Source organism: Labeo rohita, chromosome 6 (assembly GCF_022985175.1).
Source record: "Labeo rohita strain BAU-BD-2019 chromosome 6, IGBB_LRoh.1.0, whole genome shotgun sequence".
Taxonomy (NCBI): domain Eukaryota; kingdom Metazoa; phylum Chordata; class Actinopteri; order Cypriniformes; family Cyprinidae; genus Labeo; species Labeo rohita.
The window spans coordinates 30,236,500-30,255,272 of NC_066874.1; the positions used below are offsets into that span (position 1 = coordinate 30,236,500).

Sequence of the window (18,773 nt, forward strand, 5' to 3'; positions counted from 1 at the left end):
TTTAAAAGAGATGCACAGAAAATTACAAAGGTTGTAACCTGAAAGGTTAGGATATAAAATCTTTGAACATGATACACTGAGAAAAATAAAAGGGGGCAAAAGAATCAAAATCAGATGTTTGTCTCTTAATATTGTAACATTGCCAAAAAACTAGTGGATCAGTACATATGCAGACAGATGAAGTGGTTTAGTTGACATTTCAGTGATGTCAGTGCCTCAGGCAAATCACACAGGAGAATTTATTGGGGAAAATAGAACAAACAAAACAGAAATGTACTCTCAACCTGGTCCATAAGGGGAAACAAAAAAGACACAGCCACACACAGATGCATGCAGACACACATGGGAACACAAGGAAAACAACTTCCCCCCTTTATACAATTCCAAACATCGCCACAAGAAAGAAAGAAAGAAAAAAAAAAAAAAAAGACTGGCCTTGGCTCCTGTAGATATTGTCAATAAAATCCTATTTTCAATTTGATCACAGGCTGTATTTCAGAACTAGACTAAACCTATTTTTTTAAAACAATTCCATATACACAATCCATATACACATCTGCGAGAATAAATGCACCGGATCAGAGCACCACTTGAGTTTGGTCAAGAAAGTTGCCTTATTCAAAAATCTGAACCGCCGACTTGTCATGATTCATCCAGATTTATTTATTATTATTATCATACACACTGTATTTAAAAAAGGACCTGCAATTTTCTTTCCACTGAACCCTTAATGAACAGTAAAGTGCTCTTGGCAAAGTTTGCCCTTACATGCTGATGTGGGTCCGATCCTCCTAATTTAATATATAAACCATAAAAACAGGCATACTGATAACCGATCAGCAGCTAGACGCAAGTTAACCGATGCCAAGAGCAGCACGGCCATGCTTTATAAAAAACGGCTGGTCCGCCATTTCAACTTCAAGCACAAAATAGCTTATCTACTTTAAAGCAAATTTGGGAATTGTCAGAATCGGAGGAATCATGGTGTGCTTTGATTAGTGCAATTCTGACTAAACAGTGTGCTTGCTTCAGCGTTTTCCACAGACAACCAAGCAGCGCCCTCTGCAGGTCAGGCCCTCATAGCACAGAATTAACAAATCAAGATTTTATTCATGTCTTACTGTAACTGGACAATTGCTATACGTCGTTTAGTGGCTGTAAAGGTTGCTTGGAAAGCAACTCCCGACACCTCTCTAAAATACTGGCCCCTTGAATTTATAAAACGGCGAGGAATAAAACCGCTCTCCACCAATCAGGGAAGACGAAGAGGTTACGTACGACTGGACCACACTCGAAACACGCAGAAAAAAACATGTACATTAAAATGTCAGTTTTGAAAGACAATAGCAAATTCTTGTGAGCTACAAAAGGTTTAAGCAAAAAAAGAGGGATGTTTTCTGCTCCTGAGCTGCAAAAAACGCTCGTTTGCTGTTTCTAAACACCATTTCCCACAACAATCTGGGTGGATCCTGAGGGTCAGGTAAACTGGAGGTTGGTAAATGCAGCAAAAGTTCTGCAGCATCACTTGGGCTCAGCTCGATACCGTTTTGCGGCATTGCAGCTTAAAAAAAAAAAAAAAAAAAAATCTGAATATCAGGTCTCCCTGAGTTAGTAGCACTTCACCGTGTCAGTCTGCTTATGTCTTCTTAGTCCTTTTTGCCTTAAGAAATCCACAAGAAAAGGAAATGGAAAAAAAAAAGAAGTCTTACAAATGTACAGTTAGCTTTGGAGGGGCAGCTGGTAGCATCTGAACGGTTTGACGAGGAGAAATGACGCAATCCGGCGTTAAGGTGCGTCTTGCATCTCCAAATACTTTCTGCTGCCGCAAAGGTGCAATGAAAATCTTGCACCATTCAGAGAGGTGAGATGGTTGTTATGTGTTTGAGTGTGTGTAAGTGTGTGTGGTTAAAGTGAGGCGGTGTAAGTGAGAGGTTGAGTGGTCCTCATGTATGGAAACTACTGTTTTGCATTCATTTTTAATAGCTTGACAACCCAATCTTACAATTTAATCATCTAAATGGTGAAAACCACTATGGAAAATTAATTTGCAAGACCGTATTAGTCATATTACCATAAATATGCATACATTTGCATATTTTAGGGATCCAATTTATGATCGCTATAAATGTTCTACAAATGAGGCCGTTTTGTGTTTAAATGCATATGCATGCACTGTCAAATGTGGAGCGTGATAGCAGAGGATAAGGATACGTTGTGTGATGGTCTTGGTCAGTAGTCCCTATTTGTAAACACTTGTCTGTGAATCCATTTAGTGTTGTTCCTGCTGGTGCTTGTTCATGTGTGCGGGTAGAACGTGGTGTTAAATTAGCGCTGCTGTGTCCATGACGTTTCTGTTGGGATCCAGTGTGGCGAAAAACCGCACGTCCCTGTCCTTGTCCATCCTCAGCTCAGACAGAGCCTCTTCCAGCTCATCCGAGTAAGCGCTGACTGGGTCCTTGAAATACGCTGAGATCAAAGAATAGACATAGGGGATTCAGAACTGATGCCTAAACAGTGATACACTAAATACTTAATTAGAATTTTTTTTTTGTGCTACTAATTTGTTTAAAAGCCTACATGAAGTTAAAACTAAAAAACTACAAGAATTTCAAATAAATTTCAAAAAAAAAAAAAAAAATTACATATACATACATATATATATATATAAAAAAAAATACTAAATAAAAAACTAAAAATTAAATTAAATAATGAATCAAATAGAAAAAAAGTAAAAAAAAAACTAAACTAAAAATTACAAATTAAACAAACAAAAAATAATTATATATATATATATATATATATAAAAATCAAAATAAAATGAAATACATCAAAACAAAAATATAAAAAAAGAACTTTAAGTGCAACTACTTTACGTGCAACTACACTTAATTACTTGTACTTCGGACATTATGATTTTAGAAAGCATTTCACTGGACAAAAATAAATACACACATTGTGCAGGATATATACAAATACTTTGGTCCATTAGTTTAATTTAAGCCCTTGGAGGGCCTCATTAAATAGCAGATGCATGCAAAACTTTCTGTAATGCATACATCTTCTAACTTGTCTTTACAGTGTATTAGTGTGTCTTACGTTTTTCCAGAACACTCTGCCGTAACGCCTTGGCCACCAGCACTCGTACGTTGGGTACAGGATCTGATGAGAGGCTGAGCAGACTGGGTAGAAGGTGCTGTGCAAACTGGTCCATGGGCATACAGTCCTCCTCCACAACAGCCTACATGGAAAAATAAGACAAAAAGAATCACTCTCATAAATATAACATGACAGATTTAAAGAGAGAGTTCACCCAAAAAGATTTAAACCTAAATAATTTACTCACCCTCAAGCCATCCTAGGTGTATATGACTTTCTTCTTTCAGATAAATACAATCAGAGTTATATTTAAAAAAAAAAAAATGTCCTGGCTCCTACAAGCTTTATAATGGCATTGAATGGGTGTTAATCAGTCCAATAAAGTGCATCCACCCATCATTAAAAAAAAAAAAACTCCACATGGCGGTTAATTAACGCCTTCAGAATCAAATCGATGCATTTATATAAGAATAATATCCATTTTTAAAACTTCATGAACTATAATCTCTAGCTTCTACTAGGAAGTAGGCGTATTAAAAAAGTAGCATTTATAAAGTTTTAAATATGATTATTGTTCTTACACAAATGCATTAATTCACTTTAGAAGGCCTTTATTAACCCCACTGGAGCCACGTGGAGTCTTTTTATGATGGATGGATGCACTTTACTTGTCTTCTTTTGGATTATTGAATCTCAACATCAGTGCCATTATACAGCTTGGATTAACCAGGACATTTAACTCTGATTGCATTTGTCTGAAAGATAAGAGCCATATACAGTTGAGGTCAAAAGTTTACATCCCCCTTTCAGAATCATTAAAAATGTTAATTATTTTACCAAAACAAGACAGATAATATAAAATGCATGTTATTGTTTATTTAATACTGAACTGAGTAGGATATTTCACATAAAAGATGTTTACATATAGTCCACAAGAGTTTTTGATGCCGTTCACAAAAGTTTACATACGCTTGATTCTAAATACAGTGTTGTTACCTGAATGATCCACAGCTGTTTTTTTTTTGTTTAGTGATAGTTTACATGAGTCCCTTGTTTGTCCTGAACAGTTAAACTGCCCGCTGTTCTTCAGAAAAATCCTTTAGGTCCCACAAATTCTTTGGTTTTCCAGCATTTTTGTGTATTTGAACAGTCTATTTCCAACAATGACTGTATGATTTTGAGATTCTTCTTTTCACACTGAGGACAACTGAGGGACTCATATACAACTATTGCAGAAGGTTCAAATGCTCACTGATGCTCAAACCATGCATTAAGAGCAGGGGGTGAAAACTATTGAACAGAATGAAGAAGCATACATTTTTCTTATTTTGCCTAAATATCATATTTTTTCCATTTAGTACTGCCCTTCAGAAACTACAGAGGACAGGTACATGTTTCCCAGAAGAAATTATTATTTATTAATTATTAATTATTATTATTTTTAATTAACCCTGATCTTCAGATTCAGGAAGTTTTCACCCCCCAGCTCTTAATGCATTGTGTTTCCTTCTGAAGCATCAGTGAGTGTTTGAACCTTCTGTAATAGTCCCTCAGTTGTCCTCAGTGTGAAAAGATGGATCTCTAAATCATACAGTCATTGTTGGAAAGGGTTCAAATACAAAAAAAATGCTGGAAAACCAAAGAATGGGGAGCCTGGACGATTGTTCTGAAAAACAGTGAGCAGTTTAACTGCAGGACAAACAAGGCACTTATGAACAACTATCACGAAACAAAAAAGCTATGGATCATTGAGGTAACAACAGTATTACGAATCAAGGGGATGTAAACTTTTGAACTGGCTAATTTTTATAAATTCAACTATTATTTTCTCTTGTGGATGGCTTGAAGGTGAGTAAATCATGGGGTAATTTTCATGTTTTGGTGAACAAAAAAGCAACAGAAACGACCATGAGTCATGACCTTATTGGTCATTTACACACCAGTCTATTATTCTGGTATCATCATTTTCAGCACAATGTCTTTATGCAAAATATTTATTGAAACTTGAAATTAACTGCATTCAAAATATGAGATTATGAAGGAGAGAAGTAAAAAAAATATATATTACAGTGAGTGGAAGGTGAAATATTGTTAAGATAGTGTAAGTGTAAATCCTGGATAATACCGTAAAAATCTGATATAAATTTTACCTGGCAAATGAATGCAAATGCCTGACGTCCGACCCATTTGGGACAGTGGCAGAATCTCATAATGAGCTCATTAATGAAATTCAAACCCAGATCATGAGCTTCACAGGCATACAACTTCTGCAGGATCTCCACCACCTACACACATTCACAAGACAAAACATCAGCACTAAATACAGGTGTGCATGATAATATCAGGAGTAAATAGCCTATAAACTAAGGTTCAAAACAGTCCAGTGTAGTCGCTAAAAGTAGAACACAAACGCAATACAATACAGCTAGTGAATGGCATTGTAATGTTGTTGCTATTTTTGACAACACATGACTTACCAGTTTATAGGAGATCCACCGCACTTCAGACACTTTGTCAGAGCAAAGGTTAAGTGCAATCTGTCTGAGGTAGTCATAAACATCATTGTGGCTGTACAACTCAATGATCAGGATGAGCTGCCTAAATACACAGACACATACAAACGCCACAAGAATGAGATCACACTTGAGACAAAAGGCACTTTGTCAATGAAGCATGTAACAAAGTAGCACCTACTCGGCTAGCTCATAGCGGAATCTCCAATTTCGGCTGTTGTCCGTCACCATGAACTCCTGCAGCTGATACAGATACTCCCGACGCTTATCGGCATGAAGAAGCTACAAAAGACACAGAAAGATCTGTTAGGGCCATTGTTAACTAAAAATATTTTAAAAACTTTTCAGTAACTGAAACAGAGCAAAAATAAATATAAATATTAGATGAAAAACCTGCATTAGCAACTAATTGAAATAAGCTTAAAATGAAAGTGTCAAAATGGCTAAAACTGAAAAAAATAAAAGATATACAGAGCCATTAAAAAAGAAAAACTAATAAAAATGACAAAAGCACATAAAACAGCTAGACTTAAAAAAAAAAAAAACACTATATAACTATATATATATAATAAAACTATAACCGTATAAAAAAAACTACTAAAATAACACTGTTTGGGACAGCCCTGACATGCTCATAAAATTTATATTTCACATTTAAATGCATTTAACAAATTAGCATATCATAACAAAAATCCCTATTAAAAAAAATACTATCTGAAATTATAATCCTCAAAGCATTTTTTTAGTATAAGCAATTTATTTTTAAAACTCCTGGTATAACATGCACCTATGTGACCCTGGACAACAAAACCAGTCATGAGTAGCATGGGTATATTTGTAGCAATAGCCAAAAATACACTGTATGTCAAAATTATTGATTTTTCTTTTATGCCAAAAATCATTAGGATATTAAGTAAAGATCATGTTCCATTAAGATATTTTGTAAATTCCCTGAAATAAATACATCAAAACGTATTGCGTATATCCGCATTGCTAAGAACTTCATTTGAACAAATTTAAAAACGATTTTCTCAATATTTAGATTTTTTTGCACCCTCAGATTCCAGATTTTTAAATAGTTGTATCTCGGCCAAATATTGTCCTATCCTAACAAACCAAATATGAAAAGACAGCTTATTTATTCAGCTTTTACATAATGTATAAATCTCAAAATTCATTGTTGACCCTTATGATCGATTTTGTGGTCCAGAGTCACATATATTTGGTCTTCTCAGTTGAAGAAATGTCATACTCTCACCTTCAAGAAATCATACAGGTGTTTGAGGACTCCTATCCGCACTTCATCGAGATCTTTGAGGAAGCCATTAAAAATGGGTACCAGGTCAGCCGCGGTCAGTTGATCTCCCAGAATCACTGCCAACTCGTGGATAGAGAACGCCAGCGTCCGCCGCACCTTCCACTGTAACACATTCAGTATTATTTCATTTGACAACTACTGTAACTACTATGTCTATTTCTCAATTTCTCATAACGTTTCCAAAAAAAAAAAAAGACAATCTGTAACAATGTGGTACAGAGAATATGATGGTGTGCTTGGTTTTAACGTAACTTTATTCTTTCATGAGTTATTTACAAGTTTCTGACCACTTATAATGTGCCACAAACAGGACGTTAATATCACCAACCATTCCCATTTTATTAAGGTGTATCCATATAAATGGCCCACCCTGTACATATATATACACACATATATACACACATATATATATACACAAACATTTAATACAGAGTTTTATTATACCTTAGTCTTCCAGCAAATAGCATTGGCAGTGGAGTTTAAGAGGAAGTTTTACCTGTACGTCTGTGGCGAGTGTCTCGTATGTGTCTTTGAGGCAGTGCCAGTTCTGTCTGCCCAGCGTTAGGGCGACGCCTGGTAAGCTGAATGCACAGTGTTTGGCGATCTCAGTGTCGACGGTCTGAGCTCGAGCGGGGTCTGTCATAGACAGATACTGATCCAACAACTGCTGTGGAATTACATTCTAAGACGACAGAAAGAATGATTATTAGGAAACTAATTTGATCAGTCAGATTTAGTCTGTTTATTTCTAAACAGGAGACTGTGCTTAAGTCATTAACAATTGCACATAAACAGCTGGTACAATGACACAAGTTTGTGGTTTACACAACTACCTGAAAACCAAGGCCAAGGCTAACAGATGGTAAAACATGCAAAAATTATTTTTTAGATTCTGTTTCTGTTTTAGTTGGTTGTATTTTACATAAATTACCTGTACTTTAGACTTCTCCTCTTCACATGTTTTAGCCGTGTCTGCATCTTTGTCCTCCTCCACATTTTCTATTAGGTCTGACTCCTGTGTGCACAAACAAAAATGCATGTATAATCAACTCTTTACTGTAGAGTTACTGTGCCAGCACTTCCTTCTAATGACATTTGCATAAACAGATTTACATAAAAATGCAGATGGGAAGTTGCCAAGACATGTCGAACAATAGCAGCAGCACAAAAACAACTTAAAACAACTTTACTGTGGTAATGACCTTCTATTAACTGGCACACTACACAGAGTATTGGTATTTTTCCATAATATTGTAGATTCTTCATTTGCAGACTTTTCTCAGCAAATATTGCTATGAAATTATTATTTTTTTAATTAAAAATTATGTAATACATATTTTCCATTTGAATTATTATTACATTTAATAACACACTTTTGTGTCATTTAATAAAATATTTAAAATATAATTCAAATTTTTATATATATATAATTTTTTTTTATATATATATATAAAAATTATTATTGCAATGAAAAGATAAAACATTTTAAAGAATTTAATTACATGTATTGACAGTTTAAATACTACTACTACTACTACTACTAATAATAATAATACTAATAATAATAATAATAATAATTACATTAATACCAGTGAAATATAAACTATAATCTTAAAATTAAAAAATATATATTAATACATATTTATTATATATATATATATATATATATATTTTTTTTTTTTTTTTTTTTGCATTTGAAGTATTATTAAAATGACTGTCATAACACATTTTTTACATTTAAAATATTTGAACAAATACTTACTTTTTCCTCAGAGACAAAGAGAACATTCCTTGACATTTAACTACAATGCCGTCCTCTTACCTCACTGCTGTGTTCAGAGTCGTCTACCAGCACTGGTGAACTAGAGGGTGAGTCTGAGATCTGTGCATCTGTCAGTGAGAGTTCACTCATAGCACTGATCTCATCAGATGTTGGCGAGCCTGTGGATCCGTTACTCTCGGACACGGACTCATCCGCATCTTCTGTCTCACTCTCTAGTTGGGCAGCTTTCAGCGCAGCGGACAACACCTTCACTTGAGCTGCGAGTGAAAAGCACACAGGGAAATGAATAACCATGTCCTCATGTGGAAAAGAGCAAAAGAACATGGGCTCTTTTTGCAATCACCTTGCACGTCAGGATCATCAAGGTGGGGCTGAAGACAGTCCAAAACTTTCTGGATTTGGGAGCTGGTGGCTGGGCCTTGTGCATCTAAACTTGGCACATTTTCTTTCCCTTCACCTTCTGTCTCTCTTATGGTGTCATCTTGTTTCTCTATCACCTCATCACTTTCCTCTACTTTTAGTAGCTGTAGGTCTTGGGTGATGTCAGGTAGAGGTGCTCTCCAGAAGTTAAAGGAGTTGAACATTGTGCACTCATCCTGTTGCTGGTGGGGCAAAGGGGCTGAGCGTTCAGGTGGGCCTAAGCTGGTGCCATCTTTTTGGGGTTGGGTAGAGGAATTGCTTTTAGGATGTGATGGTGGACACGTCAGATCTGAAGTGGATTGTAGCTTCTCTGAACGGGGCTGAATAAAACTGTCTGGAGAACCATCATTGGAGGCATTGCGGCTGTTACTGGAATTGCTGGTGGTCACTTCTTGTCCATGGCTACAAAGACAGAAGAGGTGTATTTAAAATGTATTCATTAATTTTGTTGCACAAAAGAGTCTTAGAAATGCATTCTAAAGTAGTACAGTTGAGGTCAAAAGTTTACATACACCTTGCAGAATCTGCAAAATGTTAATTATTTTACCAAAATAACAAAATGCATGTTTTTTTTTTAATTTAGTACTGACCTGAATACGATAATTCACATAAAAGACATTTACATATAGTCTACAAGAGAAAATAATAACTGAATTGAAAAGTTTACATACACTTGATTCTTAATACTGTGCTGTTACCTGAATGATCCACAGCTGTTTTGTTTGTTTAGTGACAGTTGTTCATGAGTCCCTTGTTTGTCCTAAACAGTTAAACTGTCCACTGTTCTTCAGAAAAATACTTTAGGTCCCACAAATTCTTTGGTTTTTCAGCATTTTTGTGTATTTTTGTGTATTATGTCTTTTTAGATCCATCTTTTCACACTGAAACGGGGACCTGAAGGATTTTTCTGGAGAACAGCGGGAAGTTTTGAACAGGGTCATTTTTATAAATTCAACTACTATTTTGTCTTGTGGACTATATAAACATCTTTTATTTGAAGTATCATATTTAGGCCAGTACTAAATAAATAAAAAATAGCATGTATTTTGTATGATCCCTCTTATTTTGGTAAAATAATTAACATTTTGCAGATTTTGCAAGGTGCATGTTAACTTTTGATCTCAACTGTAACTAAGAACTATACTACTGTTAAAAAAAAGTCTCTTATGTGCACCAAGGCTGCATTTTGTGATGAAAAATAGTCAAGAACAGCAATATTATAATTTTTTTTTTTATTTCAGTATATTTTAAAATGTAATTTATTCCTGTGATGATAAAGCTGAATTTTCAGCATCATTACTCCAGGCTTCAGTGTCACATGATCCTACAGAAAACATTCTAATATGATGATCTGCTTTTTTTCAGGATTCTCTTTTGAAAAAAAAAAAAAGACCAAAATGGCATTTATTTGGAAAAAAAAAAATAACGAAGTTATTTTTATTTATTATAATTACATTTTTGATCAATTTAATGCCTCCTCGCTGATTAAAATCACAAACATCTTTATTAATTATACAAGCCCTCGAGTAAAAATTGATAACCGACTACAACAACTAGTCAAATTCAAACATTAATAAAAACCATGTGCACTTACTTCTCTGAGGAGATCTTCGGTATCTCACGGAGGGTTCCATCCTCACTAAAATGCAATCCTGTGATTGAAGGGTTGGCAAACGTGGAGATGAAACGACCTAGAGACTGGAACGCAGCCTGGCGTACCTGAAGAGGAAAAATGAGAGAAGAATATAATGTGATGTCCCCTTCCTTTTTAATAAAAACTAAAACAAAGTCAGAAATAATCCACAATCCTACTTCATATCCCACATCCGCACACTACACATCAAATAACCAAATTCACTTTCAGCGAGAACTGAAATTACATGCTGAGTCACGGCATGTTAGAACACAGTGTTAGTGTGTGTACGACGTTGCTCTTACCCAGCGTGACTGATCACTAATGAGGTTGATGAACAAGGGGGACAATTTAGTACGCCGCACCTCCGGAGAAGTGCAGTTTGAAACAACCATGAAGCACTCAGCACAGGCTTTCCTAATACCCCACAAACTGTCTGAGCACAGGTCGAAAAACTTCGGCATCTACAGTAAGGTCAGAACAAAGAGAGGGTGCTGGTTAACACATTTGCATGTTGCGTCAACAAAAATCTCCACAAACAGACTTTGAGGCTTCATAAGATTAAAGGTGTTTTTTGGGTCTAGCAGTCAGTTATAATTAAATGCATTCATTTTGGCCCACTGTGACTGCACAAGTGGAACGCAGCAGGTCTTACCAGAAGTTTTTCTGTGGCTTCCTGGCCAACAATAGAACAGAACTCGCCGAAGTTTGCAGCACAAACCTGATGGTGAGAAAAAAACAAAGTGTAATAGAGGGTTTAGACATTTGCAATGAGATCAAATTCAGTCTACTGTTATGTTGCAAACAGAGGCCTGTTGCAACTCAAGCAACATTGCTTCTTGCCAACCCAGCACGAGTTGCAAAAGTAGATTAACATTCTTCACAACTTCTTCTACACAGTGTACGCCTGAGCTCTATTACTGAAGTTATTTGAATGACAAAACAGTCACAAACATGTACCAGAATACAACTTGACTGTGTCAAGCTTTCTTGTTTTTGGAAGCTGTTTTGGTCTACTGTGTTCTTCAGATTGTTACGTATTTGTCTCATGATACTGATATAATATAATAACGCACTGACTTGGCATTTCCACACTTATGTAAAAAGGGAAATACACCGTTCGAAAAGTTTGGGTCAGCAAGTTAAAATAATTTCTGAAGGATCATCATATTGGAATGATTTCTGAAGAATCATGTGACACTGAAGATTGCTGAAGATTTGCAATCATCTTAAAATACATTAAAATAGAAAGCATTTATTTTAAATTGTAATAGTTTTTCAAAATATGTTTGTTTTCACTGTTTTTTTGATGAAATACATGTAGCTTCCAAGAGCAGAAGTGCTTTCTTTTTTTTTTTTTAAAAAAACATTTTAAAAATCTCACCAAGCACAAACTTTTGAACAGTAGTGCATATTTAATGTAGGGCTGGGCGACATGGCCAAAAATTTATCACAATATTTTTTTTCATATCAGTCAATATCGATATTTATCACGATAAATGTCACATTTTTATTTCTTTTAAGTTTAAAGTCAGATTTTTGCTATAATGTGAAAGTTGTAAAAACCAGATGGTTAAATGTGGCTTTAAAATATTCTTTATGGTCAGAACATGACAAACACGTCATGTTTTTTGAATTCTTCACACTTTTTCATTTTCCCTTAACAAATTAAATATCTTAATAGAAAAAAAAATTCTAAGTTTTGCATGTCTTAATGAGTAATATTGTTTCAAATCAAAAAACAGGTTTGTGTTACCTGATAATATTAATAATATAACTTTTTTTGTCTCTTAGAAATACACATTTAATAGTAGCTTGGGTTTAATTCATTATTGTTCATTATCAAAATCAGTAATATCTGTAAAAACTGTAGCAACCTCATTTTTATACGGTGAAATTTAATTTGTCTGACTGAGTTTTTTTTTATTAACCATTGTTCTTCCATAGTATCATCCATAGATCATGATAACAACCACAAATATAGCACCTAAATACCATGGTAGAAATGTAATATGGTTCCTAGGTATTTGTATGAAAAACAGTAGTCTAAATACACTTAATATAAATGTATAAACGCTATAGCTTAATTATATATACTGTATATTACTGTATATAAATATACTGTAATTATATTCCATTACTCCTCCTTCAATACGTCTACATTAATAATAAAATTCAACACAAATATATCCACATTTCTGACACAATAGTGCAGTTAGTGCTACTACAGTATTCTATGGTAAATGATGGCAATTTGTAGATTAAAAAGCCTTCTGACTGTATCGTTACGCACAGCTTCTCACTTGTTCGTCAGCGCGGTTTCATCTGGCTATAAACTGATTCATTTGTGTTCTTCACTGAGTTCAAGCGCTTCACACTGGATCTCAGAGCACTGTTTAGTGACCGAGACTCATCAGTGAGTGAACGTATATGCTCTAGTAAGTTCGCACCGTGTCGCGTTTGAATTTTGATCCGAGTGCATAAACGGTCCAAGTGGCGCGCTTTGACTAGTGTTCTGTTGTTTCGTCTTTACCGCATAAACATTATATAGAACATTTATTGAGGAAATTCACATTGTGCGATAATTAGCTTTATCATTTTATCACCCAGCCCTTATTTAAATGTCTCTGTATTAGGAACAAAATAACAAATTGCATCTGCAGGCAAATGACTGGTCATAAACCAGTCCATGCTTTTCCTAGAGTATAAAACATTTTGAGGCTATAATTACCTTGCGAACTTGAAATAGTCTGACGTCACTGCAGAGTTCACAAAAGCGCAGCAATAAAAGGTGTTCCACCGTGTCTTTAGTCAACATGGTCACCAACTTGCACATGATCTGCAATAAAACATAATTCACCATCAACACAAAGATCAACACATGGAAGTTCAACCCAACCCCACAAAACAATTACCACAGTATCATACAGACAATAAACAGATTTACACAGTATCAATGCAGACACTAAACAGATTAGCATTCCATCATAGATGGAATGAAGTTACGACAGGAAATATAACAAGTTATCGTTTCAGTCCTATGCACACTCATTGTTTACATATTTTTATGGTGAGTATTTTCCATTTCCAGTAATCATAGCACATTCTCTTAAACACAAAGACTCACCGCAACTGCTTCGATCTTGTAGTCGTCATCACTGCTGGGTTCAGTGAGCTCCAGAAGCACAGGGCAGACCTTTCCCTCCATATCTGCCTTACTCATCAGACCCTGTTCAAGTAGCACCAGTAGAGCAGCCTGGCTCGTCTTTCGCACCTACAGGAAAAAGCACAGACAAAATTGACTCAGTTGGTTGTCTGAACAACTAAATGATTAGTTGGTGTTAAAGAAACCCTGAATAAGAAACCCTAATACTGATCAGATGCGATTCGGCCTTTTCGGTCACGGAAGCATGGTTGCGGGTTTATTTGCATTCTTATTATTTAAAACGAAAAAGCTTCAATTGGTTGACTGACCCAGCACTATGTGAAAAACAACCCAGCAAATGTACGGCCCTATGTCCAATATTTATTGCCAAATAACCCAGAAATGGTTGTTTTTAACCCAGCATTTTTTAGAGTGTACACAAAATTATCATAGTCTTCACTGAAAAACAGAAGCCTACAGATAATGCATAATAATGGGACCATTGCTCAAGCAATCTGATAATTGTTGTGAAACTTACTGTGACTATTACAAAAGAGCTTTTTAAGATGGCTGTTTGTATTACAGAATAAACTATAAAATGGGGCGAATTTAAAGACGCAACTGAAAATGAAAGTTAAAGCATAGGCAAGTTTTTAAAACAGTTACAATAAAAGTATTTAATATCTTTTCCTCTCTCTTTCTCTCTATAAATAATAAAATATTAATTAAAAATATATCTTAAATCATTTTAAATATAAAAAAATATTTTTTTTAAATAGGTTTTTTTTTTTTATACATTTATTTACTAGTGCTCACTAGTTGCTTATTGGCTGGCTATTTGAACATCTTAATCGTCTTTACTCAAACACAATTATATTTGTCACCATTACTCCTATTCAGAAGCACAATTCAACTAAAACTCACCTGGTTATTAGGGTCTGTGAGATACCGGACCACAATGGGTACTAGATACCGTGAGAAGGCTTCTGGAAAATTAGGCCGATTTTCATGGAGAAACATGGCAATGTTGGGTACCTGTTCCATCAGCTCTGCTCGCACTGTCGGTTCTGCAACATCACATTACATTTACAATATTAAGTACAGTTTGACCACTCTAAACAAGGTAAATACAGGCAAAAGTCATACAAACCTCCATCCTCAGACATCCTGGCAACTGTTTCCATAACGCTGATGAAGTCATTTTCATTATCACTGAACTCCCGTAGCACATCCAGCAATCCACGAGCCACAATTTGCCTGAAAATAAACATATCAAGCACACCATAATGGGCATTTTCAATTACATGAATAATACAATTTGAAGAATAAAAAAATTACTATTTAATTTTTAATTTTATTTTAATTTTTTCCATAATAATGTTTATAATGTTTCCAAGCCAAAATATTTGAAGTCACCCAAGAAAGTTATAAATTCTAAGCCAAGTTCTTCTATGATGACATGTTTGGCTCCTTACTAAGTATTTCTGTTCCAACATCATATCAGGTTCACTTTAAACCCTTAAACTTTTAAAATTATGTTCCACCACTGTGCCATAAAAAGTTATCCTCATATTTTCTGTATCAAATCTCACTCATATTTGAGTGATAGTTACAAGATGGACATATAAAATCTTATACTACTCCTAAGTAAACACTAAATATTGCATTTCAGAGAAAAAAAAAAAATCCTAAAATCCATCTCACATAACATGTCTAATACTTGTTTTATACTGAAGACCACACGCTTTACATCTCACCTGTTGAAGACGTTTTCACTGAAAGCATATTTCTCCAGCCGGCCCAGAGGGGTGAGATTATCCTGGCCTGCATCCAGGAATCTTGTTATCCGAATCCCATCGCACTCTGAACCATAGTCATCGAATCCAACTGCAAGACAGATTCATATGGACATTTAATAACTGAGAATAATTTAATGTCGAGCTTGTTAGTACAGCCTGGTGGTATCAAATGTGAGACTCTTTAAATTTAAACTAAGAACCTCTTTAAAAGACGAAGAGAAATTCAGAGTGACAGAGTAGATGGAATTTGTTTAATGAGAAGTTATTTACTTCACAGCAAGAACCGTTATTAAAGGGATTCTGTTACGTGCAAACCACTTCTGCCAGCAAAAATCACACTGAAACACATTACAAATATTTTAGGTCCATTAAAGATATTTTTATGACATTATCTTGACAAAACATTAATGTCTTTTAATTCATATTATTCTTAATGGCAGTTCCTTTACAGTATACATTAGGGATGCACCGATACCGATACTGGTATCGGTATCAGCCCGATACTGAGCTCCTGTACTTGTACTCGTACTCGTTAAAATTCCCCGATACCAAACGCAGATACCACATCATGTGACAAGTGCGTATGCAGGCAAGTAAACACCGACAACAAAACAACAGATAGCAGAATAAAGTCATTAGAGATTAAGAAAGATGTCTACGAAGTATATGTATGCAAATAATATAATGTTAAACATTCAGTATTAAGCTTGTATAACTGGTGCGCGTCAGCTGATAGGCAAAGCACGCAGATTGGATTGAGCGCGCGGCGGCCAATATGTGCGGGCTTGTTGAGTTAATATCCCGCCTTGACATCACTGGAAAGTTTGTAGTTCGGTGAGATATGTCAAAAACAACTGAAGTAAATCAATGCACAAGTTACTTAACGGTATAGAGAGAGAGGGAGTACGAGAGAGAGCACGAGACAGAGAAAGAGAGAGAGCGCGCGCTGTTGCGTGATCTTTATTGATGTTTGCATATTTAGCACACGCATCTTCTGGATTAAAAAAAATTTGTAAATATAAAAAAAATATAGGGGCATTCGCTATAAACATCATTTATTTCCAACCTTAAGCAAACACGACTGTCCGGCGAAAGTGAAACTATAGCAGCCTGTGTGAAATGCGATAGGCAGTACTGTACTTGCGCATGTTTTGATTGCTTCACAAGTGTTTCTCCATTATTTGAGTCGCTTTGGATTATAGCCCAAATTGCAGCATATTTCAGATGAAAGTACGCTACTTATATTGCTGAAAATATCAGAGTTAGGAGATTCATAATGAGTGGTTCGCGTGATTACAGTACTGATCTGCTGCAATGGAGCAGTTTAATGCTATTAAATTGAAGATGACGTACCATAGAGCAAGAAAAAAACACAGTGAAAGTAACAAAACACATTTTAATTGTAAAAATAAAAATAACTAAGGGATATATAGTCAACCCAAAAAATATTCAGACAGCAGATATACACCATCTTTTGATCATTTTTGATATATATATATATATATATTTGTTTTTTTGTTTTTTTACTATTTTTTTAATGTGATCTAAATAAATTTTGGTTTGACTGTATCTATTTGATAAATTAAGTTGACCAACTAATATTATACATATTCTTTTAGTTTCTGTACCCCATATTTTACATAATAAAATATCGGTATCGGTACGCGGAATCGGCAAGTACCAAAAATAAGTATCGGTATCGGGCGAGTACTGGAAAAAGTGGTATCGGTGCATCCCTAGTATACATATAGGTTTTTGAGCCAAACAAGACCTGGACACATTCTTGAGAGGTTTTAAAAGGTTCACCCAGTCAAAATGACAGAGAGATGTTGATTCGTAAAGTTGCTGAAGAGTTCTGTATACTCACAGTCATCCAAATCATCATGACCATCTTCAAAATACAAAGACAGACCTGGGGACACACAAACAATGAACTTAAGATCAAAGTCACACAAGTGTACAGTGGAGAAGCTGACAATTTCAAGCCATGCTGCTGTGACACATGAAGTTCGGCTGTGACTCACAACCTACTTGTAAGCTACCTTACTAGACAGTTTGTTAGGTCTTTTCAATGCAAAAACGTTAGGTGCAAGTGCTGCTTAGGTAGGGTGTTCACTAGGTTTTGACACACAGCCTTGGCATGTAGTGTTAGCTTTTATCTCACTGAAATGTCAACTCAGGTTTGACTACATCAAATAACCCGCTTACTAGGCGAAGATGCCTGCCAAAAACCTTTTCTATCGTATTGTGCAACAACATACAAAGCGTTCTTAAGTTATGACACATTAGAAACGCATTTTTAAAAGGTGACCGGTAAAGCAAACGTGTTATCCGGAATCGACCCCGGTCAGGTTGGCTAACAAACTGACAGTCAAGCTCCTGTCAGCTCAGCAATGTTATCTTATATCTATATTTACTTGAATGTACTATATAATTTCCATCACAAAGTATTTAATACAACAATAATTGTCTTGTTGGCCCGAAGTAGTTGTTTATCACAGTACTTTTATAACATCCCAGTCTGTCCTGCTAGCTTCACAACTCGCAACTAGTGTTAATCCACTTAAAATTTCAGCAGTCTCGTGACCTTTGTTTTAAAATACATCAGAAATTTTTTAAAGGCATTACGGGCAATTAAAGTCAACAGCGATAACGGAGTCGATTCTCTATAAACCGCCTCATAAAGCTTTAAATAAATGTACTAAAGCACGTTACCTGCCATCTTGATTTACAGCGGGGCTGTCACTCCACTTCCTCAAAAGATTTCCTGCTCTTATTTCAATCCCGGCATCTATATGAATATCAAATACTTAAAAAACAAACGTAAACTCATCGAAACAAATCACTTTTTCGCGTGAAAATATCCCAGATATTCGTATCGCTCAACCGAACGCTCGATGAGAAAAAAATAAGACAATGTCGATCACGTGACTAGTCTAGCGACGTCCGATTCGTGAATGAACTGTTCATGTAGAGTCGGATCTTTTCAGTGAATCAGTAGAACCGGTTCACAAAACCGGACTGAATGATTCTTTTTCTAATGAATCGTACTGAGATCGGGGCGGT

General features: G+C 35.4%; 1 protein-coding gene across 1 annotated transcript; it reads right to left on the reverse strand.

The window, feature by feature from the left end:
* Window positions 1-1,562: 1,562 nt before the first annotated feature.
* ppp4r1l (protein phosphatase 4, regulatory subunit 1-like) lies at window positions 1,563-18,646 on the reverse strand. The gene is made up of 20 exons (XM_051112742.1): window positions 18,423-18,646; window positions 17,575-17,619; window positions 15,666-15,795; window positions 15,059-15,165; window positions 14,833-14,975; window positions 13,891-14,037; window positions 13,495-13,602; window positions 11,419-11,484; window positions 11,069-11,227; window positions 10,725-10,849; window positions 9,054-9,532; window positions 8,750-8,967; window positions 7,859-7,942; window positions 7,424-7,609; window positions 6,868-7,029; window positions 5,791-5,891; window positions 5,574-5,694; window positions 5,247-5,381; window positions 3,097-3,238; window positions 1,563-2,466 (listed from the first exon to the last, which is right to left on the reverse strand). The coding sequence occupies exons 1-20, from the start codon at window positions 18,427-18,429 to the stop codon at window positions 2,321-2,323; spliced, it is 2,811 nt and encodes a 936-aa protein (XP_050968699.1). The 5' UTR covers window positions 18,430-18,646; the 3' UTR covers window positions 1,563-2,320.
* Window positions 18,647-18,773: the final 127 nt, after the last annotated feature.